General features: G+C 46.6%; 1 protein-coding gene across 3 annotated transcripts; it reads right to left on the bottom strand.

Annotated features, from left to right (window-relative positions):
* Window positions 1-613: 613 nt before the first annotated feature.
* Window positions 614-20,516, bottom strand: LOC128904772 (serum paraoxonase/arylesterase 2). Of its 3 annotated transcripts, none has more exons than XM_054189467.1 (10): window positions 20,369-20,516; window positions 16,048-16,118; window positions 11,207-11,262; window positions 10,138-10,303; window positions 8,827-8,953; window positions 7,815-8,015; window positions 7,045-7,126; window positions 6,385-6,513; window positions 5,270-5,440; window positions 614-864 (listed from the first exon to the last, which is right to left on the bottom strand). In XM_054189467.1, exons 1-9 carry the CDS (start codon window positions 20,440-20,442, stop codon window positions 5,282-5,284), a joined length of 1,065 nt encoding a protein of 354 aa, XP_054045442.1. In that variant the 5' UTR covers window positions 20,443-20,516; the 3' UTR covers window positions 614-864; window positions 5,270-5,281. The 3 variants fall into 3 exon arrangements, 2 of the variants coding, with proteins under 2 accessions (XP_054045442.1, XP_054045443.1); XM_054189468.1 differs by lacking the exon at window positions 614-864 and adding an exon at window positions 1,147-1,357; XR_008464635.1 differs by lacking the exon at window positions 614-864 and having other exon boundaries at window positions 6,312-6,513.
* Window positions 20,517-23,817: the final 3,301 nt, after the last annotated feature.

The raw sequence follows: 23,817 nt of genomic DNA, 5'->3' as shown, positions 1-23,817 counted from the left end.
GGAAGCGGGGAGTGCACAGTGAACCTCTTCTGACTCTGTACTTTCCCATACACATTTACTGTCTGAACAACTGCTTTCGTATTTTCCAGTCACGTTGCAATGATAACTCACTGGTCACGGACAAGTGTTAGACATATTGCTAGACGACCAGGCAGCTAAAAGACTAAAATGCACTGTGCTCACTGTAAAATTTGGCTTCTTACATTGTTTCTTTTTATATGGTTGAAGAGGTGGTTGCGCTTCAGTTTTTTTTCCTTTTTCTTTTCTTTTTTTAAAGAGGTCAAATGTATATGAAGTGCATGTTATCCTGAACTTTTTGTTTGTACATCTTGGTGTCTGCTCATCTGCATGAAAGACACAGTAGTGCCATGTCTGAGCTTGTTCTCTTGTGCTTGGTTGATATGAACTTCTCTAGATTGTTGAGTTTTCCCCAAAATAACTTTGATTAATATTTAGTTATCGGGAGACATCAAAACAAAGTATCATGGTGGCCCTTTGTTTTCTTACAGTTTAAATACAAACGACAAGCCTTGTGGTTTAAAGTTAATTTGTTAGTGTAAATAACTTTCTTGCCAATGAGTATTATTGTTGTTAGACAACGAATGCAATAAAATGAGAAATCCTGAATCTTTATTAGAATCTGTATCGAGTCCTCACTTTCCTGCCCACTTGTTGGTCATTCCAGAAGAAATGCTAAATTTGGAGCAGGACTGGACAGCTGTTGCTGCCTTGGGGGGGTGGGAGGCGGGGGGATGCCCTGCTTGTGCTTTCCTTCCTTCTGCTCAGTGACGAAGATTATTTTAATCCCAGCTGTTGGCCAAATTGGCATGATTCACAGGCTTCCGAGTGGATCTTGTTTACAATCTGTAATGATGTAAAAAGAAGCAAAAAAAAAAAAAAAAGAGTAAGGAAAGAGAATGGCCTTTTTTTTCTTCATATGCAGATGAAATGTAGCGTGTGGTCTTTTGTTGCAGGTTGGTGTAAAAATGGGCTACCTTCACACTAATGCTGGTCAACGTTTGTGTGTTTAAAGGACCTGGATTGATTTTGGTGTATAAAACATTTTACCATCTTACATTTGAGGGAAGACTAGTTGTAACGGGCATTTGATACATTCAAAATACAGCAGTTCTGCTGCTGAACACATTTAATGTGTCTTTAGTCTTTATTTTATTTTAGTAAAGCATTAAATGAGGGGAAGGCAGAGGGCACAGACTGTCCAGTTTGTGTAGTTGTTTCAGTGGATTTACATCTGGCAGAATCTAGGCCAAATACTCTGCACTTAATCTGTCTAACCCACTCTGTGTTTCCCAGCGGCTGAATCGTAAATCTTGCTTTCCGCTAATACGGCCACCACCTGCAAGAAGATAAAAAAGAGTCCACAATCCATAAAATTATTATCTTAATTAAAATAGGTATATAAAGAGGCTGTTAGTCCACGACTGACATGTAAAATGTGTCTGCTCAGCAGCTTTTAAGCCTGGAGCCATCTATACGTGTGTCCTTGTTGCTTGTGCAAGTTGTCTCAGGTACCTGCAGTTTGGTTTCTGAAATGCCCAGAACCGCTCCAGACCCCACAGCTTGTAAAAGATGATGGGTTGTGCCCTCTGGAAAGCAAGCCTGGATTTTCCCTTCACAGGTCACCTTGTAATTGGGAGGCTGGGCTTGAGGTGCACCTTCCTCCACTGCTCTTTCTGTACGGAGGCTGCCAGTGTGTTTTATCAAGTGGGGATTTCGTGCTGAGGGGCAGAAGCTGGACCCTGGCATCGCTTTGGTTGCAAAATGCCTTTGTGCTGTCTCTGTCCTGCCCAGCAACGCCTGAATGCTCAGTGGCCCAGTTTCAGCTCCCACCTCCGCACTGAGAGTCCAGGACACCTTAGGGGAGGTTGGCAACGGGCTTCCCACCCTCCTTGCCTTAGGTTAAAATTCAGAATTTTACTATTAGTGGTAGCAGGTACTCAGTCCTCCTATGATCTCTCTCCTCTTAAATGCTGTAGGAAAAGATAAGGCCCGTCGCTTGCACATCTGCGGGCAGACTGCTGGGAAAAACTTTGGTACAGGAATAGTTAAAAAAAAAGAGAAAAAAAAAGCGCCAGTCAGGAGTGAACGCATTCTTTGTTCTCTGAAAGGCCAAAACCAACAAAGAAGTTTGCCAAGATCCAACAACATGTAGATTTGCTCGCTTGAAGATGTTCTAAGCTACTGTAAAAATTGAAATTAATGTTTTGATGGGTTACTTCTACCACTGCTGAGGGAAACGCTGCCTGTTGCACTTCTACAACCACAGAGCAAACCCAGGAGCAGCAGAGCGACTGGTCAGTGTTTCGGCTGTGCTACTGCCACTGCTGCAAAATGCTAACTCTTCAGAAGACGGCACTTAATTTACTTGAGGACAAACAGTGGCACGAGTCTAAAATAATTATTTTTAAATGCTAGTGCAGGACGCTGATGGCTAATCGCAAGCAAGTTAATAGCCCAACCTCTCCTCAGTGTGAGAACTTCCTTCAGAGCAGTTTTTTCTGCATGGGCTCTGGCAACGACATCTGCTCCTCCAGGCTGAAAATGGATTACAAGTTCCTGCAGGAAAACACGCCGCTTCCCAGGGAAGTTGAAAATGTCTTGCAGGGAGAGAAGTTGCTAAGGAAGGAGCAGCAAACCCAGAGTTACAGTACATTACATTCTCGGGTGCTTGGTGTGGTTGGCTGATGCCAAAGGCAAGTCCAGCAAAGGCATGGGACAAAAGCTGCCCTCGTTCAGGGCGGGCTCTGCTCTGTGGAAGGGCTGTCTGCGAAAGACTCGAAACCGTGATCCGAACAGATGAGCCCCTGTCGCCAAAGCCTCCGCTGGCAGACGGCAAACCCTGGGCAGTGCTCAAGTCCCCAGATGAACTGCGGGCATTTTGGAGAGGAGCTGCGAGCTCGGTTTGTGCGCAGGCCCACCCACGCAGTGTCGTGCCCGAGAGACGGGGTCAATTAGCCGCATGGTTAACCTTCAAGCTTGTGTCTCCCCTGCTAGCCATCACTAGCCACCTGCAGCACACGGTGTTTGTATACGAAACACCACAAATACCAGCAACCGCTATTGCGACGCGGGGTTGACAGAGTCGCCTGGCATGGCAGCAGAGGGAAGCTGCCAGCGTCAGGAAGGGCACAGCCACACAGCCCTGGGTCACTCTGTTCTCAGCCGTCACAACTCCTGCTGCCCAGGGACGTGTCCTACACCACCGTGTCTGGGCCAGCAGCAGCGCAAGGGCTCGGGCTGGAGCAGACGCTCTCCGGGGACGGGCAGGCAATGTGGCAAGGCCCACAGCCCAGTGGCAGCTGTGCAGAGGAGGGGGGACGCCCCAACCACCAGCCCTGGCACCGACCATTCGCTCTGGTTAGAGCTGCCCCCCTCCCTCACAGAAGGAGCAGTAACTCCTTTATACCAGTATACCAGTGGATGAAAGCCATTAAGCTAATTTGTGTTAGAAAGGAAAGGCACAGGAGCCAAGAGGTGCCCGCACACCCAGGTGCTGTTCAGGGCCACCCAAACCTCAGCCCGCAGTGACGCCTCCTCTCAGCCACAACGGCAGAACCCAAAGACAGATGAAAGTTTGCACATACTCTAGCTCCTGTCTCAGTGTTTAGGCCGCTACAGAGAGGGTTATTTGTCTTGTAGGCAGAAATGTGCCTGTGCTTCCCAAGTGCTGAGCTTTCCATGTATCCACCAGAATAGAGGAGGCCGTGGCTGGTGGTGAAGCAGATTGCAGGAGGGAACAGCAAAGCCAGAATGGCAATTAGCACCCAGGGACTGGCTCTTGCTCCTCCCGAGCTCCTGCTTTGCAAGCTGCCTGCCTTTTCCCTCCACGCAGAGGTGGAAGAACAGCAGTGAGGAAACGCTACCGCAATCAGCTGAAGGATGTGGAGGGGATGGTGGCCCCCGGGCAGGTCTGTCTGGTGACACCGTCCAGAGGGACAGCCACGCTGCTGAGAAGGGCCAGTGCAGGCAGGCAGCACAGCGGCAGCCCCGGTGTGGGAACCACTGATAACACGGAGCCTTGAGCTGGATGTCAGCATCTCTCGCAAAACCAGAGTGGTGATCAGAGGGAGGACAAAAAGAGCTGCAGGAGCTGCTCTGTGAGTAAGGACATCTCTACTAATGGAAGCAGAGCTCGCTCCACGGGCAGGAAACCAAGTGGGGGCTCAAACAGGGGCTTCTGCCAGACTGGCGTCTTGCTCTGCACACTGTAAAGCACAAGACTGGTTCCCAACTTCAAAGGACCCTCAATTCAGTTTATTCCAAGTGATTGCTAACTAGCACCTTTCTAAAAACACCAGTCTGTAGAAACATGGATAGGTCTTTTAGCAGCGCCCAGCGTTATCAGTTATTCATCCAACTGCCGCCGGATGAAGGAGGAGCGAAGCGGGTGCCTGCTGCATCTCCGTACAGACTGGAAGTTAAACCCAGAAGATGCATGACCCACACTTGGAGGTAAGTCACTGTGGCAAAGCACCCAGAAATGTTCCCTTTGCTGTGACAGACAACAGGAATTGCTAATGCACTTTTCACTGAAGGTGCTTGGGAGTTGTTGCCCATTCTTTAAGACAGAAAAAAAAAAAAAAAAGGCTTTTTTTAAACAACTCCCTTTGGAAGACTTATTAAGAAATCACTCCAAACTGATGCCCCCCCCCTTTTCTCAGTAGGATTAAGACAAATTTATGAAACTGAATTAACGTGAGGAAGTGGCTTAAAGGGGAAAAAGGGAAGAAATGAGACTGAAATGAAATTTATTCTCCTTCCACTTATTTTAGAAGCACTATGGAAACCCGACAGGAAGGTTCAGAAGAAGAACCCTTAGCACAATCCCTGGGAAAGCAGAAAGGTCGGTGACAAGAAAGCACACCACACTGGCAGTTAGCAATTCTCCTTTACAAAATCATTTTTCTCTGGGGAAAAAAAAAAAAAACAATAAAACCCAAACAGAAATCCAGTTGCAACAGATAATTCAATGTCTGACAGCTTAGTCATTTGTAATCTGAATTTGAACTTGAAGGTTACCCTTTCTTACTGATGTGGGGCCCTCCACATTACACAAATAAACTAATTTCTCACCTTCAATTCCATTTCCTTTACTATTGCATAAAACTCTCAATTTGGAGAGGAACGCTACAATACATTTCCATGACTCTAGTTCACCTTTATTGGAACAGTCTTGTCGTTAGCAAATCTAGCGGAAACTAAGTGAGTTCCCAAGGAATTAAATCCTTTCCACGGCAGCAGATCTTACCCACGAGATGAGCTATAGCTCGCAGTAGAGAGCTCTGTGGTAGACTGTGCCGATGAGCAGTTTTCCCTCGTAGACGGATGCCACCGAGGTTCCCTGCAGCACGGAGCCATTGTCGGCGTAAACGCGTGTCACCACCGGCTCCTCCGAGAGGATGTTCTGGATGCGCAGGACCTGCCAGGGGAGGGGGATACATCTGCTGAAGCGGCCATGGGTGAAAATCCTCCACAGAGGGAGGGAACATCAGTATGTTAATTTAAACAAATTAGTTTGGCTGATCAGCTGCTGATAACTGCAACCAAGTGATTCCTGTGACAGGCCCACAATTTCTGCTTCAGTGAAGCGTGGTCCGTGAAGACCAATTATGTTTTTTAAGTGGTTGTGCAATAGAGACTCCACCCCAGTAAGGAAGGCAGTCACCCCCAGCACTAGGCATGTGCACAGTTTTTTGCAGTCTAAGAGTTACTTAATACCGTCTTATTTTCATGCTTTTTCCAGACAGAGTAAACCGCTGCCTAGTATCATAAATCTACTGCTATTGAACATGATAATTTTGAAAAGTGTCTTATGGCAAGCTTCAGACAAGGCTGAAATCAAACAGACACCAACCGGCCACCTGCACTCGCGGCCGCCAGCGCGCTGATGCCAGCACCTCATTGATTTCAGAAGGAGAGAAGAATTACAGTGTCACCTACTGATGAACTACACTTGCACAGATAAATCACTCCAGCGCGAACGTTTCTGGTGAGCGCTTTGCAGACAGTCAATTATTTTTTTGTTTGGCAGAAAGGTGCTGGCTCGGTAATTAACACAGTTCATCAAAATCTGATTGCACAGCCACAGCTGCACAGAAAGCAGCCTGAGGAGTCCGGAATGACTGAGCTACTGGGTGGAAATTATTCAGTTGCCTCCTAAGGATCTGAATAGGTGTTTGTTAGTGAGCATATGCTGTTCAGGCTTTCCACTTGAGAGCAGAAGCTTTAAGCTGGAAGCCAGCTCGGCCTTTGCCAGGCTCTTCTCTGTAAAATGCAGAGTTAAGTTATACCGGGGTGATTTGAACTGAGCAACTTTCTGGCACAGAGATAGCCAAGAGACCAGTGTCATCTCCCAGAAGGCACCTCAGAGGCAGGCGGATTTTCAGGATCGTTGTAGAACAGCTTCATCCCGTTGGGATGGCATCCTGTCCAGATGTCTCCAGTGTGAGGGTCAATAGACAAGTTGTCAACCAGAGTGTCCAGCTGCAGCGTCTATCCATCACAGAGGAAAAAGAACAAGAAAGAAGTTAAAGCAATCAGAAGTCCTGGAAGCAAACTATAACATAATCAACAGACTTGTCCAAGGCTCTCATCTGACATAACTTGGACTGATTTTTTAAAAAATATTTTCTCCCTCAGTGCTGTTTTTCTTCTCCCTCAGCATGCTTCATCCCCTCCTGCATGCCATGATAAACCTCCTTGCTGCTCCGAGCTCCCCCCATCGGCTCATTCACACCTACGCTCGTGCTGATTACTTCAGTGCTTTGTGGACTGACCCACACTGACGGAGCCAGACCTTCCACTGCGGCTCTACAGCACACCCAAGGATGCCTCTCTGGTTGCCTGTGTGAGGTGGAAGACCTGAAGTTCTCTAAGTGGCGCAGAGAACCTCTGCAAACCCACAGCAGGAGCTACCAAGAACAGACCTTTATACATGATCAGGTTGAAATCTCAAGCATTCATGGGGACTAATCTGTCCAAAATTCATCTATGCCTCTTTTTTATGGAACAGCAACACCTTACCTTCACATGGGTTAAATTCCAATTAGCATGTTTTTCCATAACATGGACATTATGATCAAATATATCTGCAACATAGATGTACCTTCAAAAGAAAACACCTCTTAGCAATGTGTATGAGTAAGCAGACACCAAAACCAGTCAGTTCCTCCTCTGCAATCCCAGCTCTTCCAGTGAGAAATGCCAGCTCACAGGTCTCACATAGCAATAGACATTGCAAGCAGGCCACGGGGCACTGAACCGAAGCCAACCTGCTGAGACGCTAATGGAGCTTCACACTGTGCCAGCTCTTCCATTACGATACCAAAGCAGGCCTTGGATCGTGAGATCCACAAATATGCTTTATTTTTCATTTAAGATCACCTGTCTAAACCTGACCGGCTAATTCAGCCCTTTAGCCAGAACTGGCTAATTCACATGACTGGCTAATTCAGTCCTCCACACTCTGAGAGCGTAGAGCATTCCCCACTTGCAGAAATTCTGCCCCATTAATCCTTGCAAGTAATATATAAAAACTTCTGCATTGGCTGGTTAAAATGCAGCAACATTTGATCTTATTGCATATAAACCACCATGCAAAGCAGCAAACATTGCCTCTAGTTAAAGACTGAGACATGTGACTTCTGTTCTACAGAACCGTTCATATCACTTACGTTGTATAGGTAGCACCTTGCCTTACACAAGCCAATTTAGACATTTTACCACATGTACAAATGAGGATTTGGGGATTCTTTTGCGCAATCGAACGAATTCTGAGGCAAGGAGAAACTTACTTTCTGTCAGGTGAAATGTTAATTCCATTGGCTGAATAAAACCCAGCTGCTACTTCTTTAACTTCTTTTGGACTGTAGTAAACAACATTTGACCAAGTTAAACCCAAGAACATCTCCAAGAACATCAAGATGAAGTCAAAGAAGTAGTGGTCATTGGTAGCATAGAAGCTGTCTGGTCCCATTGCTACTATGTCATTCACACTAAAAAAAGACAAAGAGAAGGAGAAAGAGAAATAAAATAATGAAATGCGAGGTATGAAGGAGCATTGTAGGACTGTCCAGAATCCAGCCAGGACGTGGTCATCCCATAGACATAAAGGGGCTGCAATTACAGAAGGTACTCCAGACAGCTGCTGTGTTATTAGAGCCTTTTTACTTCTGTCCTCTTTTACATGGGCCAGGACTGATCAGGACCATAAGGCATCAGCTAGAGATCTGGCTGCCTGTCTACAAGCCCATAGGAGTTTTTCTCTCTTTTGATTACATTGAACTGGAAACCAGAGAACAGCTAAGAGTTGTGACAACTTTTTTTTTTCAGGCTGTGTTTATCTCACAATCATTTTGCAGTAGGACAGGCCAAGAAAATTTTGTGTGCCACAAAAAACCCCAAAAAAACAACCGAAAAACCCCCCAAAACCTAAAAGTATGTTTATTTTTACAGTGTAGCAAATTCAGAATAATAGAATATCTGAAGATTCATATCTGCAATGATCTGAGAGTGGATTACATGAGAGAAGGAGAAATGGATGCCAAGCCAATTCACTGGCATCAACCACAGTGGCGCTTAAGACTGACTTAGTGATACAACTATTAAAGATCTCATTTACGGAAGAGACTGGCGGAACACAGGTTTCGATTACACAGATAAGAAGTAATCAATAAGAGAAACAGGAAAGCTGGTTAAAGAGAAAATATCTCATATTAATAATATCCTAAACTCCAAATCATCCTAGTCTGGATTTTACCAAAGCAGCCTGTTCTTCTGGAAAAAGATGGTATTCGGCTCCGATACCTGGTCAGAAGGTCATGTCGAATGGTTTTCAGGTGTACAAGAGAATTGTCATCTTCTACAAATTTAAACAATTCTACTGTGCTCTTGTGATGGGGATGATTCACAACGAAGAGGTACACGGTGTCGTCTTAAAAAAAAACAAACAGAAACAGCTGAATTTCACCAGATCTCTGCAACAGGTTGCATCGCTGAGCACCCACAGCTCTGAAGCAGCCTCCAGTACAGAGCACATCCCTGGTCTGCTGCATTTCCCTCACGGCTCTTCTGAGGCAGAAGGACAAGTACCAAAGTAAGGCAGGATGCCACTGCAACTGGATCCACACCTCCAGCTACTCTTCTCCCCGGGTCACTCCACAGGGAACTTCTGTGTATACCACATTTTTGCTGTTTTTACCAAGGAAGAAAGAAATCATGGCTCCATCCTTGTGCCCAAGCCACTGGGTTTTGCAATCTGATGCACTATAATGTCTGATTGCATGAAACAGCCACAGTCAGCTGGGAAGGAGGGCTTGTAGCCCAACCAGTTTGGTCTCTTCGGTTTATTTACCATGTCCTCTGAGAAAGCTGAAGGAGCACCCTTCTCCTCTACTCTCTGTAAGGCTGCAGCCCCTCTGCCCAGCCCTTCTGGTGAGACCCTAAATTAGGCACTACTGATTTCTCCAACACCTTCCCTTAAAGGGTGACTGTGTGGGGCCGCAGGTCAAGCTGTAGCAATGGTTCTCTTTCTCTTAGTATTTGCAGACTTCTAATTGTCCTGCTAAAATCCCCAGTGAAAGGGCAGGGTGAAAGAGAGGAAGGAGAGCACGAAGTGTATTTTATTGGTAGTCAGAGCCTAACATAGAAGAATGTGTCTTGGAGATGAGAACATGGCCTCATGTCTCGTCCACAGAGTACCAGACATTTTAGTAATTCACAAAGATTTGACCATTTATAGTTTAGATGCAAAAGTCTCTGTTCTGGTCACTACTAGTTGAGGAAGTGAACATCTCCTGAAAGCCCTTGACCCCCAGGTGAGATAGATGTAAATTGGTAAAATAAACTTTCTGTAGTTTTCAAACTTTTCCCATGTTTTCTTTCCTTTAAATATACAGGACACCTTTCTGTCCCAGGCAGTCTGAGATTACCTGCAAAGGCATTCGCTTTAGCAGCTGACTTCTAGAAAAGAGCCCAACAAAGATAAAAAACCCTAAAGCCTTTTTCTCTCCCAGCAAGCGCAGGCTATTGGGGGTGCAAGGCAAGGCCACAAAGGGATTTCTATTTCTGCTCTTTAGGCTGAGATTAGCCACCACCTCAGGTTAAAGGTCTCTTTACCTCTGTCTACGTAGGTGCTGATTCCATGAGGGTTAAACGACGCCAGATCAAACCCTCGGCTGATTCTTAGTTCTACTGCTCTGGGATTGTCTTCATTCAAATCCATCAAAAATATTTCACCTGGCTTGTCCAGTGCAAGGCTCTTTAGTCCTGGATATTTTAAGCCCTGTAAAATGAAAACACGAGGAAATCACTCATGGATAAAAGGTAACAGGAAGCATCACAAGGAGCCTTGTTGGGGCTTGCAAGCACACGTCGGGGTGTCCCCGCTGCTTCAGCATCCCGTGCCATGACGCTGGCAGAGGGACCGGCACCACTCTCCCCAGCGAGCCCCAGGGAGCCCATGGAGGGCATGAGGAGCCATGTCCTGGGAACAAGCCACCACCCACCACCCACTGCAGCCCCCGCCCAGCTGGGTGCTCCCCGTATCTCAAACCACTCTGTGAACGGACATGCTGGGGAGGGGACAAACTGGAAGTACGGCACCACGGAATGCATCCGACGTGGTAAAGTCACTGGGAACAGCAAGCGGTGTGACAGCTCACAGTTTTTGGCATGTATTTTGTAATCATTTGCTGAGTGTCCCTGGAGCACGTAGGTGAAAACATCAACTTTTGTTTTAGAAAATAATCGCTAGCCCTCCTGATGGCAAAGAAAAGCTTAAAAACCTATGTCCTAAAGGCTAAAAAAAAATCAGGAACAACAAAATCAACACACAAAATCTGATAATTATTTTTTTTTTTAATATAAGGAATCAACACATCTTCTTAACTAGAGAGAGATTTACCATGTCAACCTTTCAAGTTAGCAGCATGAAAGAAATTCTCAAGTTACGTGGGCGGATAAGCCAGCGCAATAGGACACATGTGTCAGAGCCACCGCCACCACCTCAGTGTCAAGAAGTGCATTTGCTCAAGCAGAAGGAAACGCCAGATAAGCCGACACAAGTCTGGGCAGTTCCTAGGGCGCCAGCCAGCCTTGTGGAAAAAAAAAAAGGAGTCCATCCTGCAATTTTCCCCCATGGCTTCAGTGGATAAGGAAGCAGGCAAACCCCTGCGCGGGCACTTACAGAGCTGATGAAAGCGAGTCCATTGGGAAGTATGTCGATGTCTTCTGAACCGGTTTCTGCGAGACAAACAGGGGTTTTCAGATGAAATTAAATATTACCCATTGAAAAAAACTCATTTTTAGTACAATTCCAGCTCTCATGAATGTCCCTTTCTGATATGACTGCACAAGCGATGAAGTTCAGCGGCAAAGTTCACATCACATTAAAAGCAGCAGCAGAAGGCAGCAGCACGTCGGGTTAAAAAATAGCACTGGGGTTCACCTCTTTCTGGGGTGATCTGGGGTGATCCCTCCCAGGTCCCTGTGCCCCGGGGTGGTGCAGGTTGAATCACCTGCTTTTGATGACAGTGTTCTGCAGCAAGCAACTAGCACAGATGACAAGATTTTCAGGGCAAGATCGTACCCATCACTCAGCCCACACGCTTGCATAAGGCAGCTCTGGGAATTGTGCTCACTAATTCTCCTGGTTAAGCTGGGACACTTCACTAGGAAGGATTGCCAAATATTTAGTTAAAGCTCTCAAGTGACAGAGAACCTACTGTATCTTTAACAGCTAAGAGCTTTAATACTTAGATCACACTTTTAACTGCGGGTAATAATTTCCAATATTGCCAGTTCTGGTAGTTCCTGTAATATTTTTCCCTGCTAGGAAAAATAAAATAAAATAAAATAAAATAAAATAAAATAAAATAAAATAAAATAAAATAAAATAAAATAAAATAAAATAAAATAATAAAATCCCTGTAATAAGAACACTAGAGCAACTTTAGGCTTTGATCAAGCTCCACCGAGCTCTTAGTCCGATGCTGAAGGACATTCGCCATCCCATATTTTCACCACTCCCCTGAGAAGCCTCCCCTCTCTTCTTCAAATCACCAGCACAAACAGCATTCCCCATAAACCACTTTCCAGATGGTGGTTGGATTAAACCTTCCCAGGAGCTTTTGCTTGAAGGAGGAAACTGTTCTGCGGGTTTTATTTAATAGGGCCACAAACACAAAGGTTTTCCACCCAGTTTTCCCCATCTCTCTGCACCCCCTCCTGCTTGGCCATAAACCACCCGTGTGACCCTACGTGGGTCATACCATCCCTGGCACCTCCTCCCGAGGGTAAGCACCTGCAAATTCGAGCTGGGTTTGTTGTTTGTTTTTATGTAAATCCTATTTATCACAGCACTAATTTGCCTGGGCTGTAGTTTATCCCGAGGCCTCCAAACAGGTCTTACGGAGAGGAGCCAGATCCCCAAACTCACCCACCCGGGCAAGTTCCTCCCCAGCTCAGCCCTGGGCAGATGCGGCGGCAGGACTTCACCCAGAGGGACACGGAAGAGGGACAACGCCAGCTCCTCCTCAGCCTCAGCAAGCCCCTGCTCCACCTCATTAACACTAACGAGCGGAGCATCCCTGCCTTCTGAAGAGCAAGAGGTTTGAAGATGCATTTTGGGGGGGCAGCCGACCTCCTGGGTTTTGGTTCTGAATTTCAACCGGGTTCAGGCAGGAGGCAGACACTTGGACTGATGTGCCCAGAGACATCTAGAGCCTGCGTTTTCCAAATAAAATTTTGAATTTGGTGGTGTTTTTTTTCAGCTCAGCTTACACTCTGGTTTAATCAACAGCTTGCCCCAGCTCTTGGTCTCTCCAAGCCTGTGTTCATTTGTAAAATGGGATTAGGGGCGAATTCCCCACATCCCGGGATTGCTGCAAACATCACCACATAAATAAACGCGGAGAGGCTCAATTACCATGGTGACATGAGCTGGACGGACAGCTTCTGCTGGCAGAGCACGCTGGTGAGTGAACAGAGATATAATAATTTATCGCTACTGAATTAGTGAGGCTGCCAAGCAGAAAGAAGAGCAGGCTAATTGGGAGCGGATAATTAAAAAGCAGGAGTTTCTGGTGGAAGGAGAGCCCTGCACCCGACTAGTTTGAAAGAAGCTGCCAGCAAAGCACATTTTGGCCACTTCTCAGCCAGGTCCGGATATGTATGGAAAAGAGCAAGCGCCGCTGGAAGAGCGGCAAAATGCTGATTCAGCGCAATCCCGCTGTGCCGGCACTGCCGAGGTGGCCAGGAGGGGACAGGGACACGTAGCCGGCCGCAGGGAAGCCGTCGGCCTCTCCTGCGGGCCCCGATTTGGGAGGGCTCTGACTCTTGTCACAGGCACCATAAGGAACAGGAGAGTTCGGAACTGATTTATTAAGTACCAGTTATCTGCACTATATTGCTTAACTGTATCACCCAGCCCAGTTTGTCCGCGGGATTATCTGAATAGGTAGTCTTTAAGGAAAAATCAAAGACACTGAGAAATATTACTGCCTACCCTAGAAAAGTTATTTTTTTTTGTTCCTTATTTTATCTTAGTTGGATGTGTTCCACAGGTGCATCTAACAAAAAAACCAACCTGGATTTCATGGCCAAAAGTAAGTGACTGTTTTGCCTGTATCCTGTGAACTGTTCCAAGACGCAAGCATTTCTAGCAATTTCTATAGTAGCTTCTTGAACTTTAGGAATTAGTTCAGGACATACGATTAGTTTATTATAAATCAGTAACATGAGTAGACACTCATATAATTCAGAAGATACTGTTTATTCTAACAGCTATAGCCTTTTCTACATATTTGTGAATGAGGCTTAGGACAAGCTGCAGTTTTTTTATCGGTTTGTTCAATGTTTGCATCTGTGCTTACATTGCACAATATGTGAAAAACAAAAAAGATCTTAAAAAAAGAGAGAGACACACAAAGGACGAAATTGTGCATAAAGGAAAGAATCCGTGAGAGAATTTTTCCATTTACTCGGGGTTTGCTTCCTTTACTACGGATGCATCGCTTTTAACATAATTACAATAGACTGTACCAGACGCCTGTTCTTCCATGGACAGAATGGATAGTTTTAAGATTATTTTGTTTGGAGCTGATCCAGCTCATTAGCCATGTCCCACTTAAGAGGCCAGAAGGACTACTCCAAATATTAAAATAAAGACAGACGGTGTATTCAATTTTGTCAGAGCATTTTAAAGGAAGACGGCCTAGGAGGACCAAGATGTCCATGTAGACATGTCCATCATGTCCATGTATCCTTACACAAAGTCACCCGCAGGAGCACCCTTACAGCTCTGAGTACAGCAAAAGCCCTGGTTTGAACAGTGCTACCTACACAACATCTGGATTTTAGGGCTCCTTCGTCTCCCTGAGTAATACAACCCCCCCAGTCATATTAAATGAATGTTGGGAGATGTTTGTAGGAACATACCAACTTTGAAATCTGCACCAGTCCTTTTTTATTTCTGTTCCTGCCACATCGGCCCCACTGAGTTAAGTTTTGGCATTATGATTTTTCTGAAGAGCAGCAGATGGCAGAGGGAAGGCAAAGTGAGCTGCAGAGCTCCGCGGGAAGGGACAGTATTACAGGAGCACAGAGAGAAGCAGAAACCAAGCTCTGTAAATTGATCCACCACCTCCTCCGAGCAGAGCTGGGTTCTCAGAATTCACCTAATCTCCATGCAAATGTCAGGCTCCAAAAATGAGATATTGTTCAGAAATTAAACACAGCTGTAGTTCCGATATCCAGCTTTCCTTTTTTCCTCAACAATCGTGTTGCAAAAAGTCTTGCAAAGATTGCAATAGTGATATGCTTAAAAGAATTACTCAGAAATGATTTTTTTATATGAATCACCATCAAACAAGCATTATTCAGTGTCTTGTATGAGTAAATTACAGCTAAATCTAGAAGACCTGGAAAGTTTTTTCAAATGCAATTTCTTCTGCACATAACCTCAGGCAAAGGAACTCTGCACTCACTCATTCATGGCAGTAATTTGACTTTACAAAGATGTTTAATTCCTGACACAAGGAAGAAGCAAAATTTATGAAATGAACACAGTGACTCAGCAAGCTCAAAGACTAGGCTATCAAAGCTCACCCAATGGCTTTTTTACACTTGCAAAATCCAGGCAAATTTCAACAGGATTCAAGACATTTCCTAAAATACTAAGGAGGAGAAACCCCCCAGCCGTTAAGCCTGTATTAAGTTTAAAAATTATAATTTGGAGGCAAAGGACACACAAGAAAGTGATCAATTTTAAAGCTATTCATTTTATGCTCGGGTTATCCTAAAGGGAGAGAAAAAAAAAAAAAACACAAAAACAAAAACAAGACAGAAACATTGCCATGTGCTAAGCAAGTGACCCAAAGTACAAAGTCAACCCTGTTAAACCTCTTTCCAACCCAGACTAAGATGACAAATATTGCCCCTTGCTCTTTGAAACCACACACGGCCGAATTGCGCAACCGCCCCGAGCTCCTGCTGGCTCCCAGCACAGCGTGGCACCAGCCCCATCCTAAATCTCCACGAAATGAGGCGCTAAGGCAAGCCAGCCTGGCTGGCATTCCTCAGGTGGAACACCCTCAGTTCCTCCTTCCCTGCAGGCCCGTGGTCTTCTCCCAGAGCTGGTCTTCTTCCAGCCTTGCAGCACGTCCCTTCTTCAAGGCGTCACCAGCTGACAGCCACCTGTAGGTACCTGCCTGAAGAGCCAGCACACCCTCATCTAAAAGCCAAATAATTCCCAAAGTGGCTGAGCAAAGGAGAAGTGTTTGCAAGGTACTCGTTTTCAAGAGAAGGAACAGAAACATTAAATACCGAAGGCAAAAAGTATCATCCCAAACAACTAGCTTTTCACTATAATTTTCTTCCTGCAGTTTCTCCCTACCTCAAAGTCCAAGTAACAAATGAAAGTCAAATTAGCACTAAGTTTTCAGGATCAGGCTTGGAAGCTGGCTTTAAGAAGCAGTTGCAAAATAAGGCTGGACAAAAGCAATGCACTCAGTTATTTCGAGCACGTACCAATGCCTTTAATGAGCCGGCAGTTCGGGAGGGTTACTGGGGCTATTTCCCGTGAAGCATTGAGTCTGTTCCTGCAAGAGGAAAGAGGAGGGTTAGCAGCATACAGTCAGTTTTAAAACAGGTAACATTCCTAGCATAGCTTTATCTCAGTTTTATTGTCTGCCATATCACAGCAACAAGTCAGCCGTAACATAGTGAATAAGCAAAACCCGGAACTGACAACAGCAATTGCCCCAGATCACTGCGATCGTTACACATGCCCAGGGATTAAGTGATTCTCCTACACTGAATATCTTCAGGAACCTGACTTTGTTAACAAGCTTCAGGAACAAGCTTTCATGACCTATAACAGCTTAAATGATAAAATAGCACAGCCACAATTTCTTCAGGTTTCAGCCACCTAAATATAGTAGCACCCTGCAGTTAGGACCAGTATTTCAGATGAGGAGAGGGCGACCTTCTACCCCAACCCACTGGCTATTTTTGGTGACCAGGCCACCAGCGGTTGCACTTTCTTCTTTTCTTAGTCCCTATGCGAAAGTGGCAATTGCGTTATTGCAAGGCAGGAGTACCCATTTCCTAACAACGGAACTTGGTAGTACGACACAGCAGTTACCCTGTCCCTTCCTCTTCTCTCCTGGTACCCATCCAGAGCATCATCCTTCAGCAGTGCTTATTTCGTTCCTGAATACCCACCAAATTCCACCTCTGGCTCAGGCTTTATTGGGCGAGCAGATACAGACAGGTACCTACACATTAGTTCCTACTTCTCCATCTCCTCCATTCCAAGTTGTCTACAAGTCTATACAAAAGGCACCTCACTACCGGGACTGCTGTGTTTCCCCACGGTGGTCCGCAGTGCCATAAGCAAATATGTCGTGTTTCTGTGTAAAAATATCAAGCTAGTGTACAAGAATATTTCTTTCTTTTTCTTTTTTTTTTTTTCCCCACAGAAGAAAGCTTTTAAACTAACCTTGCGACTCTTTTGCATGCCCGTCCACACACGTGTTGAGGCTGTACTTGCTCCCACCACAGGAAATTCTGAATGCAAAGATCCCATAGCAAACCCCAGCTATGTTTATGTTATAGTTTTAGGCATAAACTAAACAGCAGTATCAGCCTGTGGTATGAAAAATATGCACTACAGCTGAGCACTGTATGGTACGTCGGTCCTGCATTTTTTTTAATCACTCAATTATGAATTCTAAATTGCTTCAATGCTGTATCATTGACACAGGTTGTTAATACCAAGAAAAAGAAAAAAAAAAAGGAAGAAAAAAGGGGAAAAATGGCAGAGGACAGCAAGGGAAAGCAGACAAGTTAAACTCTCCCAAGCCCTCTCCCCAGCTCAGGGGTCCTGACAGACAATTACAGTGGCTCCCAGCCCACAGGCAGCACAGGAGGGATATCAGCTCCCCCCGCAGACCCCCACCATCCTAGCACAGCTGAAACCACTGGACCCCCAAGGCTAGCTTGGGGTGATCATGCCCGAAATTTGCACTGCTGCCCGCTTTTTTTTTTTTCTTTTTTTTTTTTTTTTTGTCACTGCTTTTCCATTCCCTATTTGCATCAGCTTCTCCTGGGCGGGCTGCAAAGCCACCCAGCGCCCAAAGCACAGCAGGAACTCAGCCAGCAGCCAACGAGGGATGACGGTATCCCGACAGCATTCCCAGGGAAACACTTCATGGACTGGAATGAGAGTAATTCAAAAGGACACTGGTCACAAGCCTGCAGCGTATATAGAGGCTTTTCCAAAATGTGTCAGTTTATCTAGCTCAGACAGCCTCAGCTACTAAGCCAGATGGCCTAGATAACTAACTGGCCGTACTAAAAACACAGCGGACCAGCAAACTGTGGGGAATGCAACTTCGAAAAAAGAAGGAATTTTGCTACTTGGTGAAACGCCAGTGCACGGCACCTTTCCCACCTGGTTCCTCTTTCCTATTTCAATCCTCCACCCCCTATCCCACTTTGTGGGACACAGACCAGAGGCATTCCCTTTGCTTCAGCAGAAACCTGTTGCATATTCAAAGACCTCTCTCTCTTTCAGTTTTCCTCTTCTCTCGACTAACCAGTCCCGGGTCTTTGGGGTTGTTTTTTTTTTTTCCTGACAGGACTGAAAATCACCTCTTTTTTTTGTTTTTGCTCCCAGTTCTTTTCAAACTGTCAGCATCTTTCTGGAAGCACGCTGCTCTTTTGAACATAGTATGCAAACTGAGTGTCGTATCAGAACAGAGTGTTATGAAGTGATAACATTGTGTGTGTATATATAAAAATATATATATATGAACAATAATATCACATGCATATTGTTCTGAGGAAAAGAGCAACACAGCATAATTCACATTGAAGTTTTACAAATTAGCTCAGACCTTTCTGCAGAGAAGAATTAGCAATTTAAAATGTCAGTAGGGGAATCAGTGTCATTTCAGTTGGTAACACACAAGAACTTCACCTCTTTTCTGCTGCACAAGCCCTACTCAAGTCCATTTGGTAGCCACCAACAGTATAAGAGATGCATAAACAGACCTGATTTATGAAGAATTAGGTTTGTAAGAGATTTTTAATAATTCTTCAAGCCTTATCTTTTAAGCATTTCATGGATTCTTGTGTCACGCTATCTAGACACAATATACCAAACTCAGAAGGAACAGCAAAAAGTCTTTGCTGGATTCCTGCCTTCTGGGTGGGGGGTGTATAACAGCAAGACCTGGCAAGAGTTACTACCCCCAGTTTCTCCTCTCAAGGCTGTGTTAAATGATTTTTGAGTACTTACTTTGTTATCTGAAGTTGTGTGCTTCCAAACTCTGCAACCTTCTTACAACTGCTGCTACGCTGCAGCTTGCTGGAGGCAGCACACGGGAAAATCCCACAAAGACCTACAGCGGCTGCGGGGGATCCTTTTTCTCCCAGGAGATTCTGCTTTACCAGATTCCCAATATTGCATTTGTTAATTTGATTTGGGGAGGTGGGGGGGGGGGGGGGGTGGGTGTCTTCACAGTGCTTCGAAATGGCTCTCCCCACTAAAGCGTTTTCCAGCTCCACTATCCCAGCTCGTGCAGCTCCAGGGCAGGAGGGTCCTGTTACCACCGTGGTTATTGCTAACGCTTGTGGTGGATTTAGTGCGAGACGCAAACAGATCTATGTGAAGTACCTGAGAAATGGAGTACAACCCCTCCCTCTGTAATTAGCTACAATTACTATCTACCCAAAGATCAATCAGCTGGATGTCATTGCTTTAAAGTCAGGCATTTGGAGCCCTTGTGGACATGAGCAAAATTATAACGAGGGAGCTGTCTTGCAACACAGTAATTCGCCAAACCTTTTCTATCCTGAAACAACCTGTTACGTGTGTAGTAGCTTTCAGGACAGAAGCTGCTGCAACACCAGTGTTCACATTCACACCCATCAGAGTGATATGTCCGAGTATTTCAGCTCACAGCGAGCGAGGTCCCAATTTAGGATCTCCATGCTCCTTCAGAGGAAACCTCCTGTACACAGGGGCTATCGTTATCCAGAGGTCAGCTTCAGTAGAAAGTAATGCAACTTTCTGGCAACCTGATTTCTGCTTACTGTTTGACCAATTGGCAGGAGATGAGGTAAATTCGCAGATACCAGTTTTGGCACCCCCCTCTTAACTGCAGCCTCTGCAAAAACAGAGGTACCAGCTCCCCCCCCTCTACCCCAGGGCACCTTCTCCCTTTGGCCCCCTTGATCCCAGCATCTTGCCGGGGAGGGTTTCACATCCCCCTTGCTGCCAACGTCATTTCCCCTGGACAAATGCTCCTGGAGTTCGTTTATCCCTGACAGAGGATGAGAAGGGCACCGCTGAGCAAGCCAGTGCCTGGTTTTTCTCTGGGGAAAACCAGTTCCCTTGATAATGATGGTGATAGCGATGAGGAGATGATGACGATGATGAACCCTTCCCCTCTGGCCGCAGCCGCGCTTGTGCAAGGGCAGCAATTCGCTGAAGTTATGCCCCGGACAAGTTGAAGTTCCCCCACGCTCGGGGCGAGGAGGGGTTCACGCCGACACCCCCTGCCCGGCTCGGCACCGGCTGCCACCCCCAGCCCCCTTGGCCCGGGGTCGGCTCAGCCCCATCCCGCACCGCCGGCACCGGCGTCCCGCGCCACCGGCTTCCCGCAGCCCATCCCGCCCGAGTTCCCCGCTGCCCGCCGTCATCCCGCGGGCTACTCCCGGGAGCCGCTCCGCTGCCCGCGCTCCCCCCCCACCCCCCGCCCCGGCTCCGCGTCCCGGTAAGCGGCGCCTGGCCGGGCCGTCCGGCGGCCCCCGCAGGTCCCGCGGTCGCAGGGCGGCTCACCGAAAGGCCATCAGCCGCTCCGCCACCAAGGCCGCCGCTATCCCGACGAGAGCCACCGCTAGCAGCTTCCCCATGGCCGCTGCCCGCTCCCCGCTCCCGGTTCCGCCGTGTCCCGCCCCGCCGCGCCGCCCCGGGCCGCCCCCGGCGCTCGGCGCTGCACACACCGCCGGCAGCTCCCTCCCCGTCCCCGTCCCCGTCCCCGCCCCGGGCACGGCCGCCCGAACCGGCGGCGGAAAACGCGTAACTTTGCCTGCAGACACGGCTCCATCGACCCGCTGCCCCGCAGGAGAAGGAGCCGGAGTCGGTGTCTAGACCCCGTGTTGCAGCAGCCGTGTGGAAGGCGGGTGGACCAAGTTCCAGCTACTGTCATTAAAAAAAATAAATTAAAAAGCCATATAAAGATATGTGTGTTAGCCAAAGACCGCGTGATGCAGAGTGTACAAGGACTCCACGTGTCCCTCTCTACTCAGATACACATGCTAAGGCATCTGAACTAACACCAAAGTTTCTAAAAAAATATGGTAACTTGCTCTTGTTGTAGTAAAATTGATATTAACTAGAAAAATAAAATGTAACATGTAATCAAAGCAACCAAGGGAACCTACTGTTGCTGCTAAAAGTCCTCTATACAGCCCCAACATCATTTATAGAGAAATAGTAACTAGACATGATTTACCTTCATGCAGAGAATGAGGAGAATGGCTTGAGAGCAGTCCTGAGGAGAAGGACTTGGGGGTGCTGGTTGATGAGAAGCTCAACATGAGCTGGCAATGCATGCTTGAAGCCCAGAAAGCCAACTGCATCCTGGGCTGCATCAAAAGAAGTGTGGCCACCAGGATGAGGGAGAAGATTCTGCCCCCCTACTCTGCTCTGGTGAGACCCCACCTGGAATACTGTGTGCAGCTCTGGAGTCTTCAGCGCAAGAAGGACATGGACCTGTTGGAGTGGGTCCAGAGGAGGGCCATGAAGATGATGAGAGGGCTGGACCACCTATGCTGTAAGGACAGGCTAAGAGAGTTGGGGTTGTTCAGCCTGGAGAAGAGAAGGCTCCAGGGAGACCTTATAACAGCCCTCCAGTACTTAAAGGGGGCCTACAGGAGAGATGGGGAGGGACTCTTTATCAGGGAGTGTAGCGATAGGACGAGGGGTAACGGCTTCAAACTCAAAGAGGGGAGATTTACATTAGATATCAGGAAGAAATTCTTTACTCTGAGGGTGGTGAGGCACTGGAACAGGTTGCCCAGAGAAGCTGTGGATGCCCCATCCCTGGAAGTGTTCAAGGCCAGGCTGGATGGGGCTTTGAGCAGCCTGGTCTAGTGGAAGGTGTCCCTGCCCATGGCAGGGGGTTTGGAACTAGATGATCTTTAAGGTCCCTTCCAAGCCAAACCATTCCATGATGCTATGATTCTATCTAAGAGCTAACTACTAGTCAATGTAGCTTTGTTGATAAGCCACCTGGAACAGCCAAGATTAGAGGAGAAGTAGGTAAAAGCTAATTTTCGGAAAGCTTCCTGGAAAGCTGGGCAGCTTTCCAGCCACTCTTCCCCAAGCCTATAGCGCTGCTTGGGGTTGTTGTGACTGAAATGCAGGACCCGGCACTTGGCCTTATTAAACCTCATACAGTTGGGCTTGGCCCATCCAGATCCAGAATAACAATGAATATGTTTTAATTGCTAGAATATGTAATATCAGTGTATAAAAAGGGACATTTTTGAAACTAATTTCTGCGCATTAATGGAATAAACTTGGAAATACCTCTGCTCTGTGTGTTACTGTCTTGCATACTGGGTAAAGGACCCAGATTTGGGACAACACTCTCACTACCGTGCTCCCACCAACAGCTTTCTTCTCCATGCAGGAGAAGGGCTACAGAACCCACTATGGTTGCCTTTGGGGCTGCAGGGTGCCCCAGACGGAGTCTGCTTTAGCACCAGCTGCAGCACTGGCCTCCTTGTGCTTTCTGCTTTTTGGAGAGCACGCCTTGCCAGGTCGCTGCCCTCCCTCAGCAGCTACCTTTCCCTTTTCTGCACAAGGACACCCCCACCCACAAGGCTCCCCTTCCTTTGAAATTTTCTGAATGACTGAGACGTCACTAAAAAGTGCTTCTCTGCTCTTCTCGCCCTCGAGGCCAAGCAGATGCTCCACACTTAGGAACACTTCAGGCAAAGCGTGGCAAGGAAAAGGAGGAAATACAGATCATTATTGCTTTTTACAGCAACAGTGCTAAAGTATTTTTTCCCCCCTCCATTAAGAAATATCACTTTTCCTCTTTCTGGTCCTTGATTACTTTGGAATTATAGGCAGGTGTGTTTGGGTTTTTTTCTGGGTGGATATAAGGGGATGGTGTTTGGTTGGGGTTTTTTTTCCCCCGTGCGTACAAATCTCAGTCTAATGAAGTCTGCCTTAATCCTAAAAGAACATGGTGGGGTGGGTGGGAAGCAGTGTTTAAAGTTTTGGGATATTGGGGTGACACAATAAAGTTCGGTTGCTGCTGTTCAGAGGTAGCATTTATTAGTGCTGCCAGTCCTGCAGCCACGGAGCTTTGCCTTCCCTACGAACACATGTACCATTCGGAAATACATTCCATGGCACAGATCATGAAACATATTGTACCTGAATTTGAATGTAGCATTCAGTAGTGTGAAAAAAGGCTTACAGAAGAATGATTCCTTATCTCAGCTTGCTGCAGCACTGATTTGTTGGCATTTGTTTCATTTATTTATTTACACCACAGCACATATTGCTGACTGCCTGGGTCTCATTTTTGGCACAAGGTGGGTGCAATTCATCTGATAAAATGTAAATGTCTACAGGGGAGATGCAGACATCAGAATTGGTCGTAAGATCCCAAGAGTGACCATACTGTGTCCGACCAAGTGTTTGTCTGGCTCAACAGCCAATGGAGGCGGTAGGCAGGGGCTTAGGGGAGAGTAAGGAAAGGCGGGGGGGGCAAGTTGGATAAACCCCCCAAACTTTCTTTCCCAGCTCCTAATTATTTTCAGCTCAGTATGATGAGCTTTACCCATTTAGTAACTCCTAATACATCTATCTTTCAAATACTTTCCTGTCTTCCGTTGAAGTGAGTTGTGGTTTTACCATATTTTTCACTGATGTTGAGCCACCTGGGCACCCTGTGTAGTCAGGGCAAGAAAACAGTTACTTTGTGGTAGCAATTCATATGAAAGGTGTCTAAAATAGATCAAGAAATCTTCCCTAAGAAGTGGCCTTTTCTCTGTATTCATTGGAAAAGGCGACTACAGTGACTAAATTAAGCGCAGGAACATGCTTTGTAGATGCCTGAAGGTAGATGGAGTGGATGTCCCTTGAAGTCTCTGCTCATCAAGTCACCCTTGGCTGAAGAAAGAGCCTGGTTTTTGTAGAAGCTTACCTCCTCAGCCCGATCCTGGCCAGCCTGGGATCTGCCCGTTCGCACTGTCAGCATCTGCTGC

This window comes from Rissa tridactyla, chromosome 2 (genome assembly GCF_028500815.1).
Source record: "Rissa tridactyla isolate bRisTri1 chromosome 2, bRisTri1.patW.cur.20221130, whole genome shotgun sequence".
NCBI lineage: Eukaryota > Metazoa > Chordata > Aves > Charadriiformes > Laridae > Rissa > Rissa tridactyla.
The sequence above is the reverse complement of the archived record's forward strand: the minus strand, read 5'-3'. Positions and strand labels throughout refer to the sequence as shown.

Excerpts from the sequence above, each read along its gene's own strand:
- LOC128904772 (XM_054189467.1), bottom strand. The coding sequence starts at position 20,442 with ATGGGGAAGCTGCTAGCGGTGGCTCTCGTCGGGATAGCGGCGGCCTTG. Across the intron at positions 6,514-7,044 it reads GGAATTTAACCCATGTGAAG|ACGCTGCAGCTGGACACTCT; the intron begins GTAAGGTGTTGC and ends TGTGATGGATAG. Across the intron at positions 5,441-6,384 it reads AAAATCCGCCTGCCTCTGAG|GTCCTGCGCATCCAGAACAT; the intron begins GTGCCTTCTGGG and ends CTCCCCTGGCAG.